The 21760-nt window shown below is 47.6% G+C and overlaps 1 protein-coding gene across 5 annotated transcripts; it reads right to left on the bottom strand.

Moving 5' to 3' along the window:
- Positions 1-549: 549 nt before the first annotated feature.
- Positions 550-20124, bottom strand: LOC117076174 (cytochrome P450 4F3). Of its 5 annotated transcripts, none has more exons than XM_033199346.1 (13): positions 19976-20124; positions 19282-19480; positions 16863-17007; positions 13878-13931; positions 13659-13786; positions 11705-11826; positions 10807-11077; positions 8957-9023; positions 8640-8769; positions 2505-2638; positions 2346-2410; positions 2082-2164; positions 550-1673 (listed from the first exon to the last, which is right to left on the bottom strand). In XM_033199346.1, exons 2-13 carry the CDS (start codon positions 19477-19479, stop codon positions 1508-1510), a joined length of 1563 nt encoding a protein of 520 aa, XP_033055237.1. In that variant the 5' UTR covers position 19480; positions 19976-20124; the 3' UTR covers positions 550-1507. The 5 variants fall into 5 exon arrangements, with proteins under 5 accessions (XP_033055237.1, XP_033055235.1, XP_033055234.1 ...); XM_033199344.1 differs by lacking the exon at positions 16863-17007 and adding an exon at positions 15074-15218 and having other exon boundaries at positions 19976-20123; XM_033199343.1 differs by lacking the exon at positions 16863-17007 and adding an exon at positions 15074-15218 and having other exon boundaries at positions 19282-19483; positions 19982-20121.
- Positions 20125-21760: the final 1636 nt, after the last annotated feature.

Raw genomic sequence — 21760 nt, forward strand, 5'->3', positions numbered from 1 at the left:
TGGTGGCGGGTGCCTGTAATCCCAGCTACTTGGGAGGCTGAGGCAGGACAATTACTTGAACCTGGGAGGTGGAGGTTACAATGAGCCGAGATCATGCCACTGCATTCCAGCCTGGGCAACAGAGTGAGACTCTGTCTCAAAAAAAAAAAAAAAAAAAAAAAAAAAAATTAGGCACCCCCTATCAAAGTCTCGTCTACTCACTCTGGAGTGGTCCCCAGGTGATCTGATGTGCCTAGGGCAGAGGGTCACTTTGAAAATCACTTCTGTGGTAGGATAAGGCATGATCTCTGATGCCAAATGAACCAGATTTATTCCCACTCTGCCACTCACTGAGTGACCTTGAGCAAGAGAGTTAACGTCCACTCCATAAAATTGGTGTGAGGATGAAAACCACTTTTTCCTGGGAAAGCTAAAATGTCACCTTCTCCCTTCTCAGTGGTCTATTTGTTAATAGGACAAAAACAATCAGTGTCTGTGGAGTTTGCAGGGCATACCTGTTCTAGAAAAGTGTCTAACCACACCCGTATCTTACAGGAATATTTGTGCATCTATTGGTATAAAAATAAGATCTCTACTCCAAAAGTCATTTGATGAAGAATAACTCGATTTCTAACTGATAGTGATACTTCAAGCCGCTAATGTGCATGAAAAGAAATCTTACAAACTGAGACAAAACCCTTTTACATTATTTTCTAAAATTACATCTTTTAAAACATTTAAGACTGATTTGAATATTTAACATACACATTTTGAAGAACACAAAATAATGTTTCCTAAGATGATTTAACGTCATGGAAAGATGCTCACAACATATTCCTGTGTGAATAATCCAGATAGAAAAAAGAATATATGAGCTACAATATCATTTTTAGGTAGAATTCACATGAAAATCACCATTTCAACCATTCTAAAGTGTCCAATTCAACAGCGTTTAGTGCACTCACAACGTCGTGCTACCTTTGTCACTATCTAGGTCCGGAACATTTTCACCATCCCAGGAGGAAACCCCATCCTGATTAGCAGTCGCTCCTCAGTCCCACCTCCCCACAGCTGCTGAAAGCCACCAATCTGCTATACATCTCTTCAGATTGGCCTGTTCTGGAAATTTCATATAAAAGGACCACACACTGTGTGACCTTTTGCATCTGATGTCTTTCACTCAGTATCATGTATTCAAGGTTCATCCACAGTGTAGTAGGGATCACTGCTTCATTCCTTTTTATGGCTGTGTAATATTCCATTGTATGGATGGACCACATTTTGTTTATCCTTTCATCTGGTAATATACACCTTGGGGTTGTTTTCATCGTTTGGCCTCTGTGAATAGGGCTGCCATGAACATTCATGCACAAGCGTCTTTTTGTTTGAACAACTGTCTCAATTATTTTGAGTAGATATCTAGGATGGAATACAGGACTGTGGAATAGGGTCATAGGGTAAATTCTATGCTTCACTTTTGATGAATCAGGGGTCATTTTAATGGGGTCAGAGTGAGTCTCTGCAGAACTTAGTTCAGGGGCTCCACCCACAGCCAAAGTCCGCCCTCTGCGCGCAGGACCAGCTCCGGCTTCCTGCGGGGTTCGGTGTGGTCCGGCAGGACGCGGAAGCGCAGCAGCGTGAGCGCCAGGACCACCTTCATCTCCGCCATCGCGAACGCCTGCCCGATGCAATTCCTTGGGGAGAGGGGTGGAAACCCTGACTGCACCCAGGAGCCCCATCCTGGCCCCCTCAAGCTGAAAACCTGGCCTGGGACACCCAACCCGGCCCAGGTCAGTTTGAGGATAGAGAAGGGGGTATCTGTGCCTGGATTCCCATGTGGGCTTGCATATCCTGCAAGCCTAGCCCAGCTCCAGCCCCCAGCCTAGACCAAGGTGGGGTGGGAGCGGGCTCTGAGCACACCACAGACCCTTCTAGGACCATCCCAACCCTACTCTGTGGACCTCTTCCCATAAACTCCAGAGGAGGTGAGGGAAGGAGAGCTGGAACTCGGACCATCTACAATGTTCCCCTTCTCCCCACTGTCATGCCCAGACCCCTGCACCCATCAACCCGTCCCCACCTCAGACACAGGCCGCCCTTACCTGGGCCCTGCCGAGAAGGGAATAAAAGCCAGAGGTGACCTCTCCTTGATGTTCTCTGGGTCAAAGCGAAAGGGGTCGTAGACCTGGAAGTGAGACCAAGAAGGGTTGCTGGGTGGGGTCTCCCAGTCCACGACCCTTGAAGAGAGAGACAGTTGTGTGTGTCTTGGAGGGAGGCGATGTTGGATTCTCCTGATCAAAATCCTGCCCCCTCCTCTAGGAGTCTTGGAATGGACAAAAACAGAGGGAGGGAGGGGGGCCCCACACCTCAGGGTCCGGCCACACAACTGGGTTGTGATGGGTTCCGAGAACACTGATGTGGCAGATAACACCTGTGGGAGAGAAGGGGGCCGTCAGGACAAGTGCCCCTGCCTGAGGGGCTCCTCTTCCTACCCAGGAGGCTCCTCCCCCTGAGGCTGTGGGCACCTTTGGGGATGACCCGGCCGTCTGGGAGCACAATGTCTTGGGTGCAGCAGCGGGAGATGGCAGGAACAGGGGGATGCAACCGCAGGCTCTCCTTGATGCACATGGTCAGGAAGGGCAGCTGGGCCAGGTCGTCCCTAAGGAAACACCCAGCCCCAATCCTTATCAAGGGAGCAAAGACACAACTATCAGCTTCTCTGTTTGCAAGTGAGATGTTTTCTCCCTGTAACGACATAAACTTTTTAAAAGAATTGTTACAACGTCGCAGGAATAAAAACAGTGTGGCTCTGTTGCAGAAACAAGAAAATAGACCCATGGAACAGTGCAAAGAGCTCAGAAAAAGACATGAGAATAAGTGAAAACTTCACATTTGGTAAAGGGGCCCCCACCCACCCCAAACAAAATCCTGGGAAATGGATAGATTTTACAGTTGTGAAAGAAACATGTGAACCAACTTAAAGTCATAGAAATTAATCAAAAGTACCCTCCGAAAGTTAAAAGGCAATATTTTGCAACACAAGGCAGAAAAAAATCAATCTTAATACACATTCTTAAAATTAAATACTTTTAAACAGTCCAAAGAAAAAGAGGAAAAATAATAAGAAAGTCAGTTCCATAAAAAGAAAGCAAATAACATCAGCATGTGCAAGAGATGTTCAGTCTCACTCTTATTTTTTTAAATGTCCATCAAAAGAAGAAATATGAAGATTGGCCCAGATTTAAAATTCAGTAATACAATAGTACTATTGGTAAAGTTATGGGAAAGTTTGTGCCATAAAACTCAGCTAATAGTAAAGGATTTGCAATCATATTGTACAGCGGCTCATGCCTGTAATCCCAGTACTTTGGGAGACTGGGGCAGACAGATCGTCTGAGGTCAGGAGTTCGAGACCAGCCTGGCCAACATGGTGAAACCCCATCTCTACAAAAAAATTACCCAGGCATGGTGGTGGACACCTGTAATCCCAGCTACTCAGGAGGCTGAGGCAGGAGAATTGCTTGAACCTGGGAGGTGGAAATTGCAGTGAGCTGAGATCACACTATTGCACTACAGCCTGGGCAACAAGAGTGAAAGTGTCTCAAAAAAAATTAATTGTACAGTGCAAATGGTCTTTGATTCAGCAATTGCACTTTAGAGAATTTGTTCTGCAGTGATGCTTATACATATAAGGAATGGTCACTGTGCACACATGCTGACTGGATCACATCCAGTTTAGCAAAAGTTTGGAGACAAGCCAAATATACATCGATGAGAAAATGTTTAGATAAACAGCCACACCATGGAATACTATATAGCTACACAAAAGGAGGAAATAGGGATCAGTAGTCTCATCACATACTGCAGGTTAGAAGGTAAATCAGCACAGACACTCAGGAAGGCAAATTGGAAATATCTACTATAATTGAAAATGTTTAATGTCCTCTTCAACATAGAAATGAGAATAAACCCCCTGTTGAGTGAAGAAAAGTTGCAAATATATACGTAAGTCCATGTAAAACAGTAAGAAGTATATGAATACATATTTACAAAAATGAATGATTCATAGATAGATGATGGAGACATAGATGATTGATGGACAGATAGATGATAAATAGATGATATAGATAGATACATAGATAATATGTAGATCGATAAGTAGAGATAGATAATAGAAGATAGAGACATTGGCCGGGCACGGTGGCTCAAGCCTGTAATTCCAGCACTTTGGGAGGCCGAGACAGGTGGATCATGAGGTCAGGAGATCGAGACCATCCTGGCTAACATGGTGAAACCCCGTCTCTACAAAAAAAAAAAAAAAACCAAAAACCTAGCCGGGCGAGGTGGCGGGCGCCTGTAGTACCAGCTACTCCGGAGGCTGAGGCAGGAGAATGGCATAAACCCGGGAGGCGGAGCTTGCAGTGAGCTGAGATCTGGCCACTGCACTCCAGCCCGGGCAACAGAGCGAGACTCCGTCTCAAAAAAAAAAAAGAAGATAGAGACATAGTTACGTAGATAGATACAGAGATAGATAGATAGATAGATAGATAGATAGATAGATAGATGACAAATCTATGGCTCTAGAGACACCTTTGGAGAATGAGAAAGGCTTAGGTGGGGTGGCAGGATTGTCAAGGAAAACCCTAGTCTTATTTGTAATGTCTCATTTGGTGCAAGAAGAACTCTTTGGTATCATTTGTTTTGTAACTTAATGCTCTTTTCCCATGTGGTGTATATATATACACAATGGAATCCCATTTAGCCTTTAAAAAAGAAAAAATTATCTCATTTACCACAACATGGAAGAACCTGGAGGAACTTATTCTAAGTGAAGTAAGCCAGGTGCAGAAAGACAAACACACATGATCTTACTTTTCTTGGCTAAATAATCTTATCTTACTTATCTTGACTAAAATAGTCAAGCTCATAGAAATAGGAATAGAACAGTGGTTACCAGAGGCCAGAGCTGGGGGAGGGACAGAGAAGGGTGAAATGTTGGTCAAAGGGTAGAAGCTTCAGTTAAACAACAGGAATAAGTTTTTGAGATCTGCTGCACAGCCTGGTGTCTTTAGTAAACAATGTATTGTATTAGTTGAAATTGCTAAGAAAGTGAACTTCAAATGTACTCAACACAAAAATGATAAATACATGAAATGATGGAGTTGTTCATTACCTCGATTTAATAATTTCAGGTTGTATATCATATATATATCATATATCATACATATATCATATACATATATCAAAGTATCTATCTATCCATCAATCATCTATCTCTCCATCATCCACCTATAAATCATTCATTTTTATAAACATGTATCCATATACTTTTTGCTGTTTTACATGTACTTATGCATATATTTGTAACTTTTTTTCACTCAACAGGGTGCCTTAACGCTATTTTTTTCTGAGTGCTGTATAGTTTATTCAGCTCATTTCTATGTTGATATATGTATACATATATCATATATATATATCATAACATCATATTGTACCTGTAAACATATATAATTAAAACTTGTCAAAGACAAAGAACAAATTTAAAAACACTCATTTTCCAAAATTTATATATATATATATATATATATTTTTTTTTTTGAGACGGTGTTTCGCTCCGTTGCCCAGGCTGGAGTGCAGTGGCCAGATCTCAGCTCACTGCAAGCTCTGCCTCCCGGGTTTACGCCATTCTCCTGCCTCAGCCTCCTGAGTAGCTGGGACTACAAGCACCCGCCACCACGCCCGGCTAGTTTTTTGTATTTTTTTAGTAGAGGTGGCGTTTCACCGTGTTAGCCAGGATGGTCTCGATCTCCTGACCTCGTGATCCACCCGTCTCGGCCTCCCAAAGTGCTGGGATTACAGGTTTGAGCCACCGCGCCCGGCCTAAAATTTATATTTTGAGAAAAGTAAAAGATCTCAGAGATAATATGCAGACCTGTGTCTATTTTGTGAACTTTCATTTACAAAGAAAAGCACAGTACGTGTTCATATAAATAAAAGTCACAGTGTGAGTTCATATAAATGTGGCGTCGGGATAGCCATTTTCTAGAAGAATACACAGAAAACTGTTGACTGTAGTCACCGCTAAGGTGGAGCTTAAAAAGGAACTTCATTTTTGTCATAAAGTCTTTTGACCATTTTTTTTAACTACACATATAATTTTGCTTGAAATCTTGGCTTTATACTCCAGGACTTGGGTCTGGGCAAAGATTTTCTATGTAAGACCTCAAAAGCACAGGCAATAGAGAAATGAGATTATATCAAAGGCAAAAGCTTCTGCACAGCAAGGGAAACAATCAACAAAGTGAAGCATCAACCCACAGAATGGCAGAAAATACAAATTACCCATCTGGCAAGCGATTAATAACCAGAATATATAAGCAGTTCAAACAACTCAATAGGAAAAGTAACCAAATTATCTGATTTTAAAATGGACAAAAGATCTGAATAGACATTTCTTAAAAGAAGACATACAAATGGCCAATAGGTAGATGGAAAAATGCTCAATGTCACTAATCTTCAGAGAAATGCAAATCAAAACCACAATGAGATATTGTCTCATCCCAGTTAAAATGGCTTTTATCAAAAAGACAGGCAATGACAGATGCTGGTGAGGACATGGAGAAAGGGGTACTCTCACACACTGTGGGTGGGAATATAAATTAGTGTAGCCACTGCAGAGAACAACACAAAGGTTCCTTAAGAAACTAAAACTAGAACTACCGTATAACCCAGAAAATCCACTACTGAAAAGAAAGACAAGAAATTTCTATCCCAAAGAAAGAAAATGAATCTGTTGAAGAGATATCTGTACTTCTGTGTTTATTGCAGCACTATTCACAGCAGCCAAAATATGGATTCAACCTAAGTGTCCATCAATAGATGAATGGATAAAGAAAATGTAGTGTGTATACACAATGGAATACTATTCAGTCATTTAAAAGACTGAAATTTTGTCATCTGTGGCAACACGGATGGAACTGGAGGTCACTGTGGTAAGTAAATAAGCCAAAAACAGAAAGACAAATATCGCATGTTCTCACTCATATGTGGGAGCTGAAAAAGTGGATCTCATGAAAAAAGAAGATAGGTTGGCAGAGGGGAGAGAAGGATGAGAAAAAGTTGATTAATGGGTAAAAGATGAGGTTTGATAGGAGAAATGAGACCTAGCACTCGAGAGATCACTGGGTTCACTATAGTTTACAGTATGTACTCTACATTCCAAAATAGTTTGCTTGTGTTAGTTACGTTTCTAACATAAAGAAAAGACAAACATTTCAAGCGATGGATATCCCAAGTACACTGACTTGATCTTTATCAATTATATGCATGTATTAGATTATCACATTTCAAAACTATGTACATCTATTATGCATCAATAAAAATATGTTTTAAAAAATAAAATTGCAAAAATATTCTTTATTTTAAAAGCATAAAAATATTTATTCCCCTCCCAGGACTGCTGTGCTGGGCAAAGGCGTGGACGGGAGGACACTGAATCCAAGCTACCCATCCATTCCAGTGCTTCCTCTCCTTCCTCCAGCCCCTGGCCTGGCTCAGGCCTTAGAATGTCCCCACTGTGCCCTCATTCTATAGCTGGTCCTCTCCAGTATGCCCTCCACATTAGCCCTAGAAAGATCTTCCTGGTACCCAGATGTGACCTCTCCCTTCCCTGCTCAAACACTTCTCATGGCTCCCTATTGCCCTTGGGCTAAAACTGAAGCCATTAACATTTTCCCCGAGGCTTCCACAGCCAGCCCCTGTTACCATTTCCAGTTTTATCATCTCACTACAACTCAGTCTCTCCCTCTCTCTCCCCTTCTCCTTTCTGTCCTGCTTGCTCTCTCTCTCTCTCTCTCTCTGTCTCTCTATCTCTCCTCTCTCTCTTCCCCCCTGAAGACTCCAGGTGGTCTTCTTGACCTAGAGCACTGCTCCCCAAATGTACCCAATTATCGACTGATCATTATTCAGGCTCTCAACTGAGACACTTTCTATACCCCCCTAGTCCTGCTTCTCTTACTGTAAGCCCCATCCCTGCCCACGTGGGCTGGGAGTGTCCTGCCCAGGGACAGTTCCCCCACCAGGCTGGGAGCACCTGGAAAACAGATATCTGGGCTGGGTCCTTCCCAGGTCTCCAGAGCACAGAAAGATGCTGTGCACAGCTGTGGGGGTGGGAATGCAGTGTGGGAGCGTTTGCTGAATGAGGACGGGACAGATGAACGATGCAGGTGTTCTCGACAAGAAAGGATGACTTTTACCCCCAGGTCTCCCTTATAAATCCCTGGACTGGACAGAAGGGTAGGAATTAGGGAACAGCAGAGCAAACATTCAACAACTGAAGATGTTTGAAAAAAATGATATTTCTGGGAGAAAAAGAAGAGAGTGGAGGGGAAGTTCATTTGCTGAACACGTGCTAAGTGGCATTATCTGTCCTCACATATCATCACCAGTTCTCTCAGAAGCCCAGGTCTTTCTGTTCTAAGGGCTGGTAACCTTTCCCCAGACAGTCAGGCTGGGTATTAAGTCCTGCCTGTGGTCCTCTGCTCCTATTCCCACTAAGCAACAGTGGAAAAATCAACAAAAACAACCCCACCTCCCCTTCCCACTTGGGGAGCAGAGCCAATGAGAGGGTCTCAGGAACAGCCACCAGCACCTGCACTCACCATTCAATCTCTTTAGGCTCCCGGCCCTTCAGAAGCTCTTGCACCTCCTGCCGGCAGCGCGCCTGGTATTCCGGGTGCTTTGCAAGGTGGTACAGGACCCAGGAGAGACCACTGGCCGTGGTGTCATGGCCTGGGGGGCAGCAAGACAGGCTTGGGTCTCTGGTCTGCTTCAGCACCCGAGGGTGGACAGCAACCATGCATTTTGGGCCTCAGGGAAGATTGGGAAAGGCCGATGGGAAGTGTGAGGGGTCCACCCACCCTGTTCCTGGAATGAAGAGATCCAAGTCCCCACTCTAGCCCCACACGGGGGCCCTCACCCTCAAACATAAAGGTGTCAGCTTCTGCTCTTATGTCCTCATCAGACAACTTCTTCCCATCTTCATCCTGGAGAGAAGGCAATAATTCCCCAACCCCCACCCCCATAAAAAGTCACACTACTTCTGAGGGCTCTTGAGTCTAATCTGAGACAAGCTCCGAAGATTCATCCTCTTTCCAGAAACCCAAGCCCATCTTGCACTCCTAGATCCCTATTGGTCACCATGGCCAGAGCCCCAACCCCATGGACTTCCTCCCGGCTTCCTTGTCTTTCCTTTGGTCCCTAGTGGGAAGACTCAATGACCCATGGATGCTTTCATGTTTCTGCATAATGAAAACTTTCTGAGAAAAAGTTGCTGGCAACCTGGGTTACAGGATAATTAAACGGCAATTTGCTTTGGAAATTAGAGATTAGGTATTGCTTCAAAGATATTTGCCCACATTCTACAGTGGTAAATGAATCTTATCTCCCTGGAGATATTTGAGTTGTAAGTCTATGGAATATGGCATCCAGAACAAAGCACATAATCTCTCACAAAGCTGGTGCCCTCTCCCTTTCTTCCTCTCGCTCTCTCTCTCTTTCTCTCTCTCTCTCGCACGCTCTCTCTCTCTCTCTCTCTGTAGAAATTGTGCTGGAACTCATAATGTAGGGTGCCTCTCCTAGGGTACAAACTCTGCTGCACATACAGGTGAAAACATTGCATTGCCCTTGGAGGACTTTGACTTGGGGGTGGAAAGTCAGTGCCACAATCCTACTCTGGCTGATGGTATTGCCGTGAGTAAGACATGGGCTGCTCTGATTCAGAGGTTTAATGCGTCTGTCATAATAGAAATGCACATAGACAAAGACATAGACACACAGACGTAGACACAGACACACATAGATAAAGTCATAGACTTAGACACACAGACACACAAATACACATAAACATAGACATAAACAAAGACATAGATATAGAAACATCCACAGACACAAATACTCATAGACATAAACATGGACAGACAAAAACAGACACAGGCACACAGGCACAGTCAAAGACAAAAATATGGCCGGGCGCGGTGGCTCACACCTGTAATCCCAGCACTGAGGGAGGCCAAGACGGGCAGATCACGAGGTCAGGAGTTTGACACTAAAAATAGTGAAACTCCCTCTCAACTAAAATTACAAAAAAATTAGCCTGGCGTGGTGGTGGGTGCCTCTAATCCCAGCTACTCGGGAGGCTGAGGCAGGAGAATCATTTGAACCCAGGAGGTGGAGGTTGCAGTGAGCCGAAATCGCGCCATTGCACTGCAGCCTGGGTGATAGAGTGAGACTCCGTCAAAAAACAGGAAAAGAGAAAAGAAGGAAGGAAGGAAGGAAGGAAGGAAGGAAGGAAGGAAGGAAGGAAGGAAAAAACATAGACAAAGACAAAGACACAGATAAAGACAAAGACACAGATACAAAGACATACAGAAATGGCCAATGACAAAGACAAAGACATACACACAGTCACAGTCATAGACAGAGACACAAACTCAAACAGAGACAAAGATATAGAAAGACATATGCAAAAACATAAACATAGATCCAGACATAGACATAGATGTAGATGTATAGATTGAAATGTGACCAATTAACTCATTAGCTTGTAAATAGAGCAAACTCTCAGACTTGTCAGTTTCAAACCTAGCAGCTCCCTGCTATGTGCACTCCACAGAGTCACCTCCAAAACCTATCTCTGCCTGTCCCTCTCTTCCTCAATCACCTTCCATGGCTCCCTAGTGCCCTCTGGATCAAGTTCAACTTCTTTCATCTGACATTTCACATGAAGCTCCCTTCTACTTCTTGAATTCAGATCCCAGAGAAGCCCACCTTGCTCAGCAGGAGCACATCAATGAAGTCCAAAGTCTTGGATTTGGCCTTGGCTTGGAGGAAGTCATCAACACCCTGGCTAGGGAGGGTGCGGCGCCGCTCCTGGATGATGGCGTCTGTGAAGTCGTGCACCAGGCGGCAGGCCCTGCGGAAACGCTGCCCATCATGGGTGAGATAATACAGGAAGTCTATGTACAGGAAGAACTGCTGGTGTCTTTTTACCACAAGGGCACTGAGCTCCAAGATGGCGGCAATATATTCACTAGGCTTCCTGCAGGGTAAAGGCAGAAAGGGAGGCAACAATTTAATACACCTGAAGCCCCAGGAGCACCTCCCACCAGCAGCCAGGAGCTACCTCCTATCAGTAAACGGAGTATCCAGGAACAGATGACCCCACAGATACAGGGTGGGGATCAGCACGAAATCAACTCTCCAGGCTCTCTTTTCTCTCCCTGTATCCAATCTCTGTGACATGCCTCCATGCCGCTAGGCATCCAGAGTGTAACTTGCACACTTTTCTCCTATTCTCTCTTTCCCTCCCCGTATACAGTCCTGACCCTTCTCCTTAAAACTGTCCACAAAGTTCAGACTTCATCCTCCACCAGCCGATCCATGGTCTAGCTTCCACCCTAGCCTCTTTGCATCAGTGTTAACTCCATGCAGTGCTACATTACAGTCAATTCCCTATAGAGCTCAGCTCTGACCACACCCACCAGTTCAAACCTCTTCAATGGCTCCCTGGAAGCCTCAAGATAAAGTTCACACCAGTCCTTCAATGATCAGGTATAACGAAACTCCTCCAGGAAGGTTTGTCTGATTTCCCTGCTCAGTCCTCCCTCCCCCACCTACCCACTTTGGGTCCATGGCCCAAGATCCCAGACCCTGGGCAAGAACTTACTCCTGACAATGGCTGTCAAAGCTGAAGACACATTTCTGCAGACTGTCCAAGGTCATGAGGCTGATGTGCTCAAACATGTCCAGACGGGCACTGCCCCCCGAGGCCAGGAGCTGCCACTTGGCCTAGCCAGAGAAGGGGACAGAGCTGGGGCAGGCTCCTTGCTCCCTTGAGCACCTCTCCAACCCCAACCGTCAAGATGCACTCCCCAGAATAAGCCTCTTCATATTCTCCCCTGGGACCCCTCCCCAGGGAGAACCAGGTTATGGTGCAAGCAAAAGCTGTTACTGCTAAGAGACGAAGACCCAAGATTGGGAGTTAGGAGACCTAGGTTCAAGTTCCAGCTCTGGCTCCTGTGCTCTGTGTGCCATTAGTCAATTCACTACCCTCCCCTATATCCCGCCTGTCAAATCTTCAGGAACAGTTAAGATGATGTGCTTTGGAGCCATATAATCCACGTTAGAAACTCTGCTCCACCACACCAACCTCAGTCATTAGCTGGGTGAACTTGGGTTAGCTCCCTAATCTCTCAGACGTGCAGTTTCATCATCTGCCATGGGGCAGAAATACATCATCTCTCCTTCACAGAGTTCTTAAAATTAAATTAGACAATATATACTCGTGTCATGGAATGGGCACATGGCATTGTTTCTGGCATATGGTTCATGCTCAATAAATGTTGGATTTCCCCATCTGCATTGTAATAAATTGATTTCAACAATCTCCCTGTTTTGGGGAGGTAGTCCTTCATGAGTCCTGAGCATCCTTTCTGGGAATGTCATGAATACAAGACACTGATGTTCTTGACATGGAAAATTTATCAGAGTTGTGTTTGCAAAGAATAACTTTGAGGGATAAGGTAAAGACTCCCCCTAGACATGTTGCTTTTGCTTGCTATAAAAGCAGATTTCCTAAGCTTAATTCTCCTTTTCTGTAATGCAATATGCTATGTCAGCAGGCATTTATAGAAGCCCACCTGTGTCAGCCCATGGGATTTGGGAAGCTTGGAGAAAAAAAGTGCAATCTAACAAGAAACGCATACTCCTCTCTGTTTCATGAATAGTAAAACTATCCTTTGTCTCTGACCCAGGAGTTTCTTGTTCTTCCAGAAGAATTTATGAAACAGTAACTAGCTTAACATCAATTTTAAAGTTAAAAAAAATCTAAACACTTCACAAAACTTTTGCTCCAATTCTTCCCTTCTCCTCATATCCACACCCTTTGCAATGTGGTTTTTCAGCAACTCCCAATAATAGACAGAGCCTATTTTACCCCCCGCCATTGATTCTGTGTTGGACTATTGGCTTTTGATGTCAAAATACAATGTGGTAAAAATGATGAGGTGATAACTAATGAAGTTAAGCCTCATCTTACTCCCTGGAACCCTGTCTGCATTGTAAACCATGGGGCGCCTTCTGGAGGGAGAGAATCAGATGGAAGGAACATCCAGGGGTCCCAGCTGAAGCCAGCCAAAACCCAAACGCGTGAGAGAACTCGGCCAACACCTGCAAGGCTGCCTACATGACCCCAGGCTGCTCTTGTACCACGAGTGATCCCTTCCATCCACATCCAGAAGAACCCACCAACTGTCCCACAGACTTCTTAGCAATCATAAGTCCTTATTGTTTTAAACTAATCAGTTTTCAAGTTTCTTATCAGCAATAGCTACCATGCAATTGTCGTCGTGACCCTCTTGAGTTTACAGGGCTTGGGTGACGGAAACATAGAAACGACACCTTCTGGGCACCTACTATGCACCAAGGACATGACTCCATTACATCACCTTGACCATCTTTTAAGTAGGGATTATTAGCCCATTCTACAGATGAGGAAACCAAGGCTCAGAGAAGAAGAGCAATGACCCATGACACAAGCAGAGCCAAAATTCCAGACCAGATCTGTCTGTGGTCCCTCCACCCCAAGGCTGCAGTTGGGACCTTGGCTTCAAATAACTCACATGCATGATGTTCACACTCTCATTGAAAATCTTCATATAGGGCTTCAGGATGTTGAAATGGAAGGCAGGTGTCAGCATCCGACGGTGGCGGCTCCACTTGTCACCAGCACTCAGCAGGAGCCCATCCCCTAACAGGGCAGCGAAGGGCCATGGGCAAGGGCATCTCCCTCCCCTGGCCCTCCAGGTTGTTCCCAACCCTGTTCACCTGCAGATACTCACCCAGCCAGGGCTCCAGGAAGCTGTAGAAGAACTTGTCCTTTGGTGCAAGGGTGGCTGACATAAATGAGGACAATCAGGGGCCATGGAGGCAGGTGAAAGAGGAACTTTGGGGGTGGCGGAGGCTCCCAGCAAGAGGTTTGCATTTCTGCCTTCCAAGCCCCACATAGCAGGAAGGGGGCCAAGGGCAGAGGAAGAAAGGAGGATGGGGGAGGGGAGAGAAGACCAGACCAGCCTACAGCAGCACAGTACAGCAATGACACTGCCTAACCTGGCACGGAGAAGCTATGTCGAGGCTCCAGCATGCCTTGACCCGCCTCCTACATGACCCAACATTTTCCTCAACCCTTGAGCACAGCTCGGCACTCTACAGAATGCCTTTACATGGACCTAGGACACCCTGTCCACCCCAGCACTCTCTGACATCTTCTGGCATGGCATCTTCTGACATGGACCTGGACATGAGACATGACCCTGACATGTGTTCACATGTCCTGACATGGCCACAAAATACATGACAATTCCTAACATGAGACAGTATGCTCTAACATGCACATGAGACGGTCTAACATGACCTCAAAAGCGCGTTCCACATGCAAGCTCTGGGTTGAATATAAATATGGTACCTTTAACGTCCCACATATGATCCAGACTGTTCCTTATGCATGACCCAAACATACTATAACACAGCCTCAGACAAGACTCAAATAATGTCTCAGACAGCTCACGTAGGGACCCTGGGTCCCAGACGTCACACAAGCCCCAAACATGGCCCGGATGTGACCAGCAGGAGAAAACGACAATGTCAAACAGCACCTGAGACAAGAACCAAACAGGCCCTCACATGCCCCACATGTCCTTGGCCACAGATAAACCCCACATATGGCCAGCTCTACATGGCCCCAGTTGGATTGATACACCAGATATAACCAGGTATAACATATTTCAGGTGTAACCAGGACCCACGTGTAAATATACACATGACAAGACAGCCGTACAGCAGACCTGTACAGCCATCATAGAGACACGACCCAGACATGAGCAAACTGGAACAGAGGTCAGACAGGTGGAAGTCCAGGGGAGAGGGAAGCAGTGGCATCTCCACCACAGCTCCTCCTGTCTGCATGTGGGCACGCGATCCACTGGAGGCAGCACAGAGACCCCAGCTGTGGGCAAGGCATGGCCAGTGCAGTGTCTACCTGGAGCAAAGAGCACAGGCTTGATGTAGGTGGGGTGGAAGATGCGGACGATTGCGTGCCAGGGCCCCACCCACCAGCAGCACACATCACCAAAGGTGCACACCAGGCTTTGTATGTATAGGAGACCTTCCTCCGAGCTGTGAATCTGGAGAGAAAGACACAGGACCCAGTTCAAGCTCTCCTAGGCTGTGAGAGAGAAGGATCTGCAGGGAGGAGTTCGAGGCCCTCACCCTGAGATTTCAAGCAGCATCTCATCCTCCTCTCAGTGCTGAGCCCCACCGCCCCCGGGGTTTCCTCCCCACATCCTCCACACAGGACTCTCCAGTCCTTCAGTTACACAGACAGAAAACATATTTCCCCATGTGGATCCACACACCATGTTCCCTGGGCTGGGCTTTCATTCATCCCATTTTCCAGATGAAGAGACTGAGGCTCTACATGATAAAGTCACTTGCTCATAGTCCTAGACCATGGCAAGCCTGAGGCCTGAGACTGGGTCTATCTGCACCCATGGTCTGAGTCCTTAACCATCAAACTTCTTTGTGCCCCTAAAACAGTAGCTCTGGAAAACCCAGGCCTGCCAAGCCTGGGCAATCAGAGTCACAGGGTTTGGGTGAAAAATTGGTCCTGTGATCCAGGCCAGGACAAGTAAATCATGGACCTTTTCTGGGAACTCTGGGGGAAATGTGGGCTTTCCCGTGAGAATTGAGCTTCTGGGACTCATTGTTGATGTCATGAGGGAAACGTCGTCTTGAAAGGAAAAGCGGCGTGGAGAAAGCTAAAGCCAAGAGAGGAAGGCAGATTCCCAATGACATTGTTTGAGACCTGGATCCAGCCATGCCTGAAGGCCATCCTCCCTGGACTTTAAAATCAATAGATTCTCTTTCGTTGCTTAGACCACACCAGGTTGGGTTTCCACCACTCACAACTGAAAGAGACCTCAATAACCAGAGACAGCTGGGAACCAGCCCAGAGTCACTCAGCATTTTGAGGCCAGAGCTTTCGTCTGTAGGATGCTGCCCGTTCCCCTGCCCAGCCTGGCCTGTCCAAGATGGGAAGCACAGGGGCCAAGGAGAGGGCCCCAAGCTGGGGTGGAGTCTCCTTTTGGAGATCCCCAGGGCCTGCAGCAGGAGAGCAATGAACTTAGGGCAGACAAGCTGCAGGATGGGGTAGAAGGAATTGACCCACCAGAGGTGGACGTCATGGAAATAACAGTCCAGATCCTCCACCAATTACAAATTCTCCTCATTGTTCTAGGCTTTGCGACAGGCAAGGTGATGCTAGACCTGGCAAGGGGCCTTGAATACTAACGATGCCCAATTGCATCACCCTGCACTCTCCTTTCAAACATTCCTACTCATTGTTCCAGACATGGCTCCAGTAACTCTTCCTCCAGGAAGTCTTCCAGCCTGCCCCAGCAGGCAACTTGCTCTTCTCTGGGCTATCATCCATCTCCCTCTGGACCTTTCTTGACCCCATGAAGTTGGAAATGTCTCCATCCACATCCACCTCCTTAAACTTAGAGGTTCCTCCAGGACAGGGCCTTGGGTTGAGGTCTCTTGGGGCCCCAGGGCAGCCCAGAACACCAGGACAAGGTGTCAGAGGGCAATGGAGAGAGGAGATGCTGAGACAGGAATTGGTGAATACATGAAAGAAAGATGAAGATGGCTGAGAGAGAAGGAAAGGAGAGGTCAGAGTACTGCAGGGGTCAAACAGGAGCTTGGGGATAGAGGGACTTGCAGGCCTCAAATGCACCGCAGCACCCACCACCAAGTGTTCCAGGTGGTACCTGAGGCGTTGATGACAGACCGGATGAGGTTGGGGTGGCACAAACGGATGAGGGGCATGATGGGGCCCATCCAGACCTTAAAGCCCTGGGGGTAGGTGGCCACCTGCTGAGTCAGGACCCTCATGCCCTGCTCCGTGGGGGTGACCTGCAAACAAGGCAGGGGCCGTCACCTCCTGTAATGGTTAATTCTAGGTGTCCACCTGACTGGGCTAAAGGATGCACAGATAGCTGATCATCTGTCTGCAAGGGTGTTTCCAGAAGAGACTGGCATTCGATTTGGTTAAACTGAGGAAGGAAGAACTACCCTCCCCAGTATGAGTAGAACTCATTCAATCTTTTGAGAGCCCAGGTAGCACAAATAAGCAGAGGAAAGGCTAATTTGCTCTGTTCTGGGACTGGCACATCCATCTTCTCCTGCCCTTGGACATCAGAACTCCACCTTCTCAGGCCTTTGGACTCCGAGTTACACCACTAGTGTCTGTTTCTCCAGCCTGTGGACAGCAGACCATGAAGCATCTCAGCTTTCATAATCCTGTGAGCCAATTCCCGTAATAAACTTCCTCTTCTATATATCTATCTACCTATCTATCATCTGTATACCTATCTACCTATCTGTCTACCTATCCACCTATTTACCTACATACATATCTATCTATCTATCTATATATCTATATATCTATCTATCTATTCTATATACTTATGTTTCTATGTATCTGTCCATCTATCTAATCCATCCATTTATCTTATCTGTCTATCTATCTATCCATTCATCCATCCTATCTGTGCATCCATTTATCCAGCTACCCTATTATCTACCTACCTACCTACCTATCTATCTATTCATCTATCTGTGTATCTAATCTATTCATCCTGTCTAACCTTTCTATCTATATATCTATCTGCCCATCAATCCTTCCATCCATCCATCTTATGTGTACATTCATCCACTTATCCATTCATACTATTATCTATCAATCATCTAGCTATCTATCCATTTATCTAATCTATCCATCCTACATATCTAATCTACCTATCTATCCACCTAATCTATCCATCCAATCTACTATTCTATGTATGTATTATCCATCCATCCATCCATCCATCCATCCATCCATCTATCCTGTTATCTATGTATGTATGTATGTATGTATCTGTCTATCTATCTATCTATCTATCTATCTATCTATCTATCTATCTACCCACCCACCTACTTATCCAGCCAGCCAGCCATCTATTCACCCTGTCTGTACATCCATCCATCCATCTATCCTATTATCTATCTACCTGTCTACATTCTTCTTGCTCTATCTCTCTTGGGGCCACCTCCAAGTCCCAAGAGCGCATCCCAAGGCAGAAGGAAAAGGCACACTGTCCGCTCACAGAGGCCCAGTTAGCTTGAGAGGAAAGATTTTCTTGTTCTGGGAGTCATTTCAGCCCAGAGGCAGCCGTATGAGGAGGTCCTCACAGGGGAGATTTGTGGGGAGCAGTATGGCCTCAAGACATGTCCCTAAGGCTGGTCCTCACATCCCTTCATGCCCTGACTGGTTCCTCTGCCAGCCACACAGGTTCCAGTTCCTCCCATGGAGAGAGTTCTGCACACAGGGGACCTTCCCTTCTCAGCAGCCACTAGGGGAGCAGAGGTGACTCTGACTGTCCATCAGGATAGTGTCTCCCAACTGGGAGCAGCTTCTGCACCAGGCTCTGCGCTAGTGCATCCTGTGCACCCTCCCACTTCACCTGTGGACACACCCATCAATCCTGCCATTTGCAATGAGCAGATTGAGACCACGTTCCCCAAAGGGGAGAGCAGGTCTAAGTCAGAGGGCAAGGTCTGGGGGAGGAGAAAGCTCAGGGAAGGCTTCTGAAAGGGGAAGTGAGTGGCCAACTTTTATGTGGGTTTGGCAACAGGACCCCATTGGGACATCTTACTGGGGAGGAACAAGATAAGAGGAAGGTGCCTCCGGATGTGGTGGAGGTGAGAGACAGCCCACACCTCTCCTCTGGCCCACCTGTACCCTCATAACAGGAAATAGGTCAGGCAGGGAGAGGACCCTGGACAGTGGGTGCAGGAGGCCTCGAGTCCAGCCACGGAGAATGTGGGAATGCCAGGGACTCGCCTCTCTGTGCAGCCAACCCTCTGTCCAGGAGCCCCGCAGAGGCCTGTCTCCACTAATGTGGGAAGACAGGCAGGAAAAGGATTCAATGCAGGCCAGGAGTGGGAGGACAAGGAGATGAGAAGGGCTTGGGTTGGCACAGCCCAGAAATGAGTGAATAAGCAGAGGAATGAGTAAGACGCCTCCCCTGCTTCTCTGCCAACCCAGACCCCAGCCCACCCCTTCACCCCCACTCCCTGAGCCTCAGACCCCTCAGGAAGTCCATTCACTGTGAGACTCCAGACCCATCCTGCTGCCACACTCACCAGGCCCAGGTGACCCAAGAACCAGTTCCGTTTCGGGGGTTGCGGGAAACATCGGAGGCGGCTGCAGTTGTCGTAGAAGGTGTAGGTCCAGGCCAGGGCACGGGCCAGGAGCCAGGAGACCCCGATCAGCAGCAGGAGCAGCCACGGGGATACTGCCACTGGCCCGAGGCCCAGCGAGGACAGGCTCAGCTGTGGCATTCTGCAGGGCAGACGGGATGGTAGGTGAGGTCCTGAGGCCCAGGGAAGGGCCCAGGGAACTCCAGGGACAGTGGAGAGAGGCAGGGATGGGCAGTGCTGGAGGTAGAACAGGGAGAGTAAACACGGATGGATAAACAGGGGGTGAGAGGTAAAGTCCAAAAAGGCCCAACCAAAACCAGCAGCCAAGTGACCTCCAGTTACCTGGTAAGCACTTAGATTGGGGGAGAGAGAGAGAGAGAGAGAGAGAGAAGAGAGAGAGAGAGACTGACTGATTAAAGTCCAGAAAGGCCCAGGCCGAATCATTGGGAGGTTGCCAGGGGCTTGGTTTCAGTTAGGAAACCTCCCATCCTGCAGCCCAGCACCCAGGAGCTGCCTGGGCCTTGGGCAGCAATGGAGAATGTGGGAAGGCCAGGGGCTCGCGCACTCAACCCCTTGCCCAGGGCCCCTCTCCATCCCAGGCTAGGATGCCCCAGGCCCGCCACCCCCACCCTGGCACCTTCTGTCAGGAGCAGCTTGTCCCACACAACTTCCTCTCCCCTTCTTCTGAGAGGTTTCTGCCCCTGGCCCCTGATGTAGGGAGGGCTGTGGGAGGCTGGGCTGGGCTGGGCCAGGCCAACCAATCCCCACAGCCTGGGTGCTTCTCCCGTGTCTGCGCAGCCGGCCAAAACCTAGGTGTGGGGGACCAGCTGGATGCAGAAGAACCAGCTCGGGTGACACAGCAAGAGCAATGGATCCTCAGGTCTCAGTACCTCCCACATAAGGTGAAGAGTAAACTGAGAGGGGTCAGATAGAGTTTCTACTGTGTGACACCTGCTCTTGAAGAGTGCCTACTGAGTGTGTGGCAGACAAAAGCATGAACTTGAGAGTTCAGGTGTCAAGTGAGCCAGGCCAAGCCAAGCCTTGTTCCAGATCATCTCCTGTGCTCCTCTCTAAGACTGGGCCAGCAGAACACCATGCACCACTTCTGGATGCTGAATCAGGCAACTTGGAAGAGACAAGCCTCTCTCCCCCCGGCTGCTGGATGGAGTTCAAGCCCTGCCTCCAGGCAGCCCAGGGCCCTGTTGGAGACCTGACTGCTAGGAGCGGGAACAAAGAATCCAGCCCCGCCGAGGATTACCCGGGTCAGATTCTGGAGATTAAGAGCCCAGCTGGAAGAGCAAGTCTGGAGGCTGGACTCAGTGTAAGAGGACAGAGCAGGGATGTAGAGGGTAAGGATGAGAGGGAACAGATGGGGTCCAGGCAGGGGAAGGGCAGAGCTGGGGAACCCTGAATGGAGTCCTCATTCTGCCTCATCCTTGCTCTGACTTTGGTCAGTAATGCCCCTCCTGGGCTCAGTCTTCCCACCTGGGAAATAGGATGTTGGATGAGGGCCTTAGAGGGGGACAGTGAGGGCTCCTAAGAGAAGGGAGCCCCAAAAATGACTGACAACTAGCAACCATTTCCCGCAACCCCCCGAAACGGAACTGGTTCTTGGGTCACCTGGGCCTGGTGAGTGTGGCAGCAGGACGGGTCTAGGTCTCAGAGTGGATGGACCTCCTGAAGGGTATGAGGCTCAGGGAGTGGGGTTGAAGGGGTGGGCTGGGGTCTGGGTTGGCAGAGAAGCAGGGGAGGCATCTTACTCATTCCTCTGCTTATTCACTCATTTCTGTGCTGTGCCAACCCAAACCCTTCTCCCCTCCTTATCCTCCCACTCCTGGTTAGTTGCTAGTTGTCACTAGCAGGGTGACAACTAGCACTAAAGGGTGGCAACTAGCACTTGAGCTGCTGTGTTCCAGTCTCTACTCTGCACAAAGGCTGCATGGAAAGTACTTCTACTGTGTGCCAGTCCTCTAAATGAAGTACTTATACTGTGTGCCAGGTGCTAAATCCTGTCTACTCTGTGCCAAGTGCTCTCCATAAAGTGTGCCTACTGTGCGCCAGATGCTAAATCCTGTCTACTCTGTGCCAAGTGCTCTCCATAAAGTGTGCCTACTGTGCGCCAGGTGCTAAATCCTGTCTACTGTGTGCCAAGTGCTCTCCATAAAGTGTGCGTACTGTGCGCCAGGTGCTAAATCCTGTCTACTGTGTGCCAAGTGCTCTCCATAAAGGGTGCCTACTGTGCGCCAGGTGCTAAATCCTGTCTACTGTGTGCCAAGTGCTCTCCATAAAGTGTGCCTACTGTGCGCCAGGTGCTAAATCCTGTCTACTGTGTGCCAAGTGCTCTCCATAAAGTGTGCCTACTGTGCGCCAGGTGCTAAATCCTGTCTACTGTGTGCCAAGTGCTCTCCATAAAGTGTGCCTA

Source organism: Trachypithecus francoisi, unplaced genomic scaffold (genome assembly GCF_009764315.1).
Source record: "Trachypithecus francoisi isolate TF-2019V2 unplaced genomic scaffold, Tfra_2.0 Lachesis_group5, whole genome shotgun sequence".
NCBI classification, from domain to species: domain Eukaryota; kingdom Metazoa; phylum Chordata; class Mammalia; order Primates; family Cercopithecidae; genus Trachypithecus; species Trachypithecus francoisi.